The sequence below is a fragment of the Copadichromis virginalis genome, linkage group LG1, assembly GCF_057382275.1.
Source record: "Copadichromis virginalis isolate Kocher_CV1m ecotype Utaka linkage group LG1, C_Virginalis_male_GT1.1, whole genome shotgun sequence".
NCBI classification, from domain to species: Eukaryota; Metazoa; Chordata; class Actinopteri; order Cichliformes; family Cichlidae; genus Copadichromis; species Copadichromis virginalis.
In genome coordinates, this window is record NC_140618.1 from 41,817,095 (window position 1) to 41,823,094 (window position 6,000).

Genomic DNA, 6,000 nt, shown 5'->3' on the forward strand with positions numbered 1-6,000 from the left:
CTATTGTCCAGTTACTTTAGAGCCTCTACAAATGAAGTTAAATGTTTTACTTAAAAATAAAGCTGAAAATCTGCGCGCCAATTACACATTTCTGGTTTGATTTAAAATTTACTGTTGTTGTGTACAAAGAACCCTTTTATTGTCCAAAAATGTACGGCGCTAACTACATTTAACATGTTAACATGTTTAACACAGCTGACTGAAAAAGCTCCCAGATGCATGACATAATGGCGACAATGGCTCTAGCTGTTTGTGGCAGCAGGACTGCAGGTTGATGTGTGTTTAAAAGCTGCTTCCTTGCTTTTAAACAAATACTGTTAATTGCTGCTGACTCCTTCACACTTTTCCCTCTTTTAACTCTTTTTCTGTGTCAAGACCATGTTACCTCCCCAACTCTTCCAGTGCCATTTAACTCGCATATTCTTTTCTTACTTTTGTTTGGCCACTCACACTAACTGGTTAACCAGCTCCTGAGGAAAGAGTGTACCTGGTTGCAAGCTGCCAATAAACTGCAGATCCCCTAATGCTTCAGCATACCAAGACAATTTCATCTTCATGGAACAGTTTGAGGATGGCCCCTTCCTGTTCCAACGTGATCGCAAAGTAGTACATCAAAGTAAGGTTCATATAGACATGGATGATCGAATTTGGTGTGGAACAACTTGACTGGCCTGCACAGAGTCCTGATCGCAACCCGACAGAACACCTTTGGAATGAATCAGCAGAGTCTGCAAGCCAAGCCTTCTTATCCAGCATCAGTGTCACAAATGGATGACTGGTCAAACATTCCCATAAACACACTCCTAAACCTTTTGGAAAGCCTTGCCAGAAGAGCTGACGCTGTTATCGCCGCACATGGTTGGGGGACATCATATTAAACCTCATACATTAGGAATGGTTCATGTGCATGTGAATGCAGACGAGCAAACACATCTGGCAGCAAAGTGTATGTGCAAGTGGTCAGAAGAAACGTCCCAGGGAACAGTGCAAACACACCAGCAGCACTGGTTGCACCTTATATAGGCAACTTTTTGTTTAAGATATATTAATGCTAAAATTGTGAAATTGCTTATTGGTGAGAAATTAAAAATATATACAATATAATATAGAGTATTTAAACTGTAATAAACTAAAATTATATTTATAAAACATTAATAAACAATAGTAAAAAACATTTTTGTAATGCTTCATGCCAGTTTCTCAAGTTATCCATCACACATGTACTAAACGTGATAAATATTATATATTTAGCTTTAATTAACTAACCCTGTGACATCGTCTTCCAAAAAGTGCCTCTACTCATCACTGTATAAAAACATTACTATACACAATATTGCTTATTTTGTTTTAACTTCCAACTCAGTGGTTCTAAATGTTTTCAGCAAAGAACTGTGTATTGTGCAGGAACTACAGTGTGGTGAATGTTAACAAGGGTCAGGTGGAGGTGAAGAGGATGGCCTGTCCAGGTAGCAGGATTAGCTGTCACATGAAGATGGGGAACACTCTGTGGATGGCAACTGAGGTACACATCCTGAAATTCAACGTGATACAGCTGCTTTTTAAATGCAGACATTTGGTGACTCATTTATTTACTGATAACTTTTTCATCTATGAACAGCAGTCAAACAATCATGCAATGTTATTTTTCACTGGGAAGCTTACTTTTACATCTGGGTAGCTTCAGAATTTACCTGCTTTTGTCATTTTTTTTAATGTGAAAAGAGGATTTCATGAAAACCCTTTTAGGGACACGAGGACACTGAGACTGCTACAGTCTTTTATTGAGTGTCAAACCAGTGTTGGAGGGAAAGTATTAGTTTCCCAGGGTAGGAGAACAATATCAAATCCTACATTGGCTGCCCTCCACTGTTGCCACAGCTCGGGGACAACGTAGGGGTCTCTAAATCCAAAAATAAAAAAACTCATTCTTTAGTTTCATGTTTCTGTGACAGGAACAGGAGGTGTTCATCTACAGTCTGAAGGACATGTGTCCACTCAGTCAACCCCAGAAGCAGTTCTCCTGTCCCGCCATCATCACTTGTTTGTTTCCTGTTTCAGCGAGAGAGCAGGTCAGGTCATATATCAGCATATGTTTAAGCAAACACGTTTTACTCAAACCTGTGTTATTGTGTCACTCAGTACTGTGGGTTTACATACGGGCTTCAGTCTGAAACGTCTTAAAATGAATGTTGCTGATATGTCAGCAGCTTGTATCTAGAGCATTTGTGTCACATGCACTTGACAGCAAAGGAAACAAGTGTTCCACATATTTGGCTTTACATGGTGTCAACACATTGGTGCATTTTGACAGAGCATCAGTAGAAGACAAAATGAGACTTGAAGCCTAAGCAACCGTGAGCTTGTAATACAAGAGCGTCACGTACTGACCTATTGTTACATCCGTTTGAGAAGGATGGCTTAATAACGGTAGAAATTTTTTTTTTAACAATATTTTTATTGTTTTTGCAACAGCATACAAAGATTGGTTTTCAGAGTAATATGCAAAATGCTTTTTATATGTGGTGCTGCATTTTTTTGTTTGTCTGGAATTTATTTACCATTCAGTTGTTGCTCCGTCATTAAAAAATAGTTCATTGAGTCAATGAGTTTTATTTGTGTAGTGCCACATGACAACAACTGCAACCTCAAGGTCCTTTATATTGTCGGGTAAAGATCCTAAAATAGCAGAGAAAAAACCACAACAATCAGATGAGCCACTGTAAACAAGGACTTGGTGACACTGGGAAGGAAAAGCCCCTTTTTAACAGGAAGAAACCTCTGGCAGAACCTGACTCAGGGAGAGGCAGTCTGATGAGACTATGGGGTAAATGTCATGGGGATGAGGGGAAAGAGAAGAGAACAGAGGTAAACAAGACAAAAGACACATGTGACAGAGAGCCAGTGTTTCTAGGAACGCCCCAACAGTCTATGGCTATTGCAACATAACTAACAGACAGGGCTGGATCAGGTGACCCTGAACAAACTACATGCTTTATAGTAGATAGGGTGTCTGTCTCCCACAGAAGGAGGGGCTGTAGGATGAAGGCTCTGTCTACCATCCAACTTTTAGAAACTCTAGGAACCATAAGTGAGCGATCCGTTTGAGAGTGAAGAGGTCTATCAGAGCAATGTGGTACTATTAGATCTTTAAGATATGATGGGACCTGATTACTCAAGACACTGTATGTAAGCAGAAAGATATTAAATTCAGTTCTGGATTTAACACGTGGCCAGTAAAGAGTGAAAAGCCAGTGAATAAGGAAGATACACAATAATCCCTATCAGTGCTATTGCTGCAGCAACTCAAGGCTTTTTAAGGAACATGACAACAGTAAATCACAGTAGTCCAGCCTCGAAGTAGTAAATGGATGAACTTACTGTGCAGTAAAATCTTGTGGTCAGCGGTATTGAATGCTGCACTTACATTCTAACAGTCAAGCACAGAAATTAGTCTACTGGGAGAGGCCATGAAAAGGTCATCAATAACATTTGCTAGTGCTGTACTGCGATGACCTCAGAGAGGTAACAGAAATAAACAGTTTCTCTGCATAAGTTCAGTTAGATGTTTTAAAAAGACTTTTGGCAAAGTTGGGTATTGATCAATACAGAACATTTCCTGCACGACCACCTCCAGTCTGCATACTTTTATACAGTTTTCATATTTTAACTAGCCAACACATTTTTTCTAATTAATGATCCCAATTTACACACAAATTACAGATCCTGGTTAATTTTGATGGTGAGAAAGACCAGGGGAAATTTCAGGCTTTAATAATCTTTGAGATATTCAAAATAAAGGACTGAAAGTGGGATAATGTAACATTTTTACAAAATATATATCTTGAAAACATTTTGATATCATGTACATCACTTGCTGTATATGTTCAAATTTTCTATCATAAATTTGTTTATGCAAATCTGAGACAATCCAGCAGATTGAATATCCCTAAAAGTAAATAACCAGCATCTTAAAAGCTTGTGTTGTGTAGCTCTTTAAAGATAGATATTGAGATTGAAGGACTAGTTAATGATAGGACTTCTTTAAGCATTAGAGTAGGAATGGGGTCTAGTAGAGACATTTATGGTGTAGAGGAAGTAAATACTGAACTCAGACAGACTGATAGGAGAGAGAGTCTAAATACATCTCAGCAATTCTCTTTCAAACCTCACTTGGTATCTCCCTAAGGGATGCGCCCTCTGTGGTGGTAGTGTAAAGCTGCACTACCACCACCTCTGTTCCAGACAGACAAATCACTGCAAGGACACATTTTCAGTTTCTTCATCGTGAAGATCATTCGTGAACACTAATGATGCCGTAATGTAATCCATTTTTCTGGTTTCAGGAATAACTGTTGCACTTAATATTCATAATAATTATAATAATATATAGAAGAGTTGACTGAGTAACCACATTAATTTGACTGAGGTCTATGTGGGCACCCTGCTTTCAGCCTACCATGCTGAGCGGTTTGAGGACATGAGCCAACTGCTGGATATGGAAACTCCCAGTCTTACGGTTTGGGAGGAGATAATGTTGTTACAGAGCTTATTCTTCAGGTCTCTAGGGGGCAGTGCAGGGCTGTGACCATCCAGTTTCAGTGCTTATGGGTGTAATTTAGACTGGCACTCACCCTGAAGGTTTTCACCAAGTATATCGAAGCAATGGAAACCTCTTGCGAGTGGCGAGGCTCAGAATGTTTGCACGTTTTGCATATTTAAACAAACCACTATGCGCTGCAACAGGAACAAAGACCAGACCATAATTATTCTATCACCCTTTTCACACATGCAAATGTCCAATCCAGTCAGATCACACCAAAACGGTCATTAGTCTGTGAGAATAGCACATGGAATAGTCTGGCATATTCCCAATGTTCGAGTAGATGTGAGCTGTAGATGTAGGTGTGCTTCCTAATGCACAGTCAACAACAAACAAAAACAAAACATTGTATTTTCAGTTGTGAAAACGCATCTGAAACCATAGTTCAGTTTCAAAAAGGGCTGATTATTGGTAGACCTTTTGAATCAAGAAATCACCTGAATAGAACCTCTCTGACAAAGTCAAGTAGTTGAAAGGGTTACAAAGCTTTTTCTAAGACTTTGGAACTCCAATAAACCGTAGCCCCATAATCCAGATCCATCATTCAAAGAAGAACAATATTTCTTCACTCTCTGTGTTTATCCACTACTTTGCATTTAATCATCAGTCAGCATCGATCTCTGCCTCTCTTTGGGAATGTGTCTCTTGTTCTGTTTCCCTTCCCTCACCCTTATCCACTCATGACAGAAGGTTGCTCCTTCCGGAGTATGGTTCTGCCAGAGGTGTTTTTTCCCTGTTAGAAGGGAGTTTCTTCCTTGCTGTTGTCACCAAGGGTTGCCTCATAGGTCATCAATTGTTGGGGTTTCGTGTCTATTATTGTATAGTCTTTACCATCTTATATGAAGTACCTCGAGGTGACAGTTGTTGTGATTTGGTTCTATATAAAAAAATAATTGAATAGTCTGTGGACTGATGGGACAAAAGAAACCTTGTGGAAGGATTTCGTCCCATTACTATTTTATAAATGATGAAGCTCCACTGCTTCAGGACCTGGACGGCTTGCTGTCATTGATGGACACGTGGATTCTGCTCTCTACCATAAAATCCTCAAGTGTAACGTCAAGCCATGTGCTTGTGCTCTGAAGGTAAAGCACTTTTGGGTTATGCACCAGGACAAAGATATGAAACAAGCAAGTCCCAAACATAACATAAGCAAAGCCCCCTGTAATTGCTCAAAAAAAGGCGCCACTAGTCAGTTACTGGTTCTCTGAACCACTGTTTGGAACTTAAGTAGAAACAACAATTGAGATTCCTTCCCCAATCTGAAGATGAAAAAAAGCAATACTTAATTAAAAAAGCAAACCCAGAACATACAGATACCAAACTAGAGGGATACACGTCTGCCCTGCCCTGTCCACAATGCCTCTCACTGAAGGTAACTCTGGATTGGACTCCAGTCC

The 6,000-nt window shown here is 39.6% G+C and overlaps 1 protein-coding gene across 1 annotated transcript in view; it reads left to right on the top strand.

Moving 5' to 3' along the window:
- The window catches only part of lrrk1 (leucine-rich repeat kinase 1), an 89,397-nt gene that overhangs the window by 74,232 nt on the left and 9,165 nt on the right, over positions 1 to 6,000 (top strand). The window contains exons 32-33 of the mRNA XM_085463618.1: positions 1,405 to 1,522; positions 1,953 to 2,069. Of these exons, the coding sequence (XP_085319744.1) occupies positions 1,405 to 1,522; positions 1,953 to 2,069 (235 nt within the window). The remainder of the gene's footprint in view (positions 1 to 1,404; positions 1,523 to 1,952; positions 2,070 to 6,000) is intronic.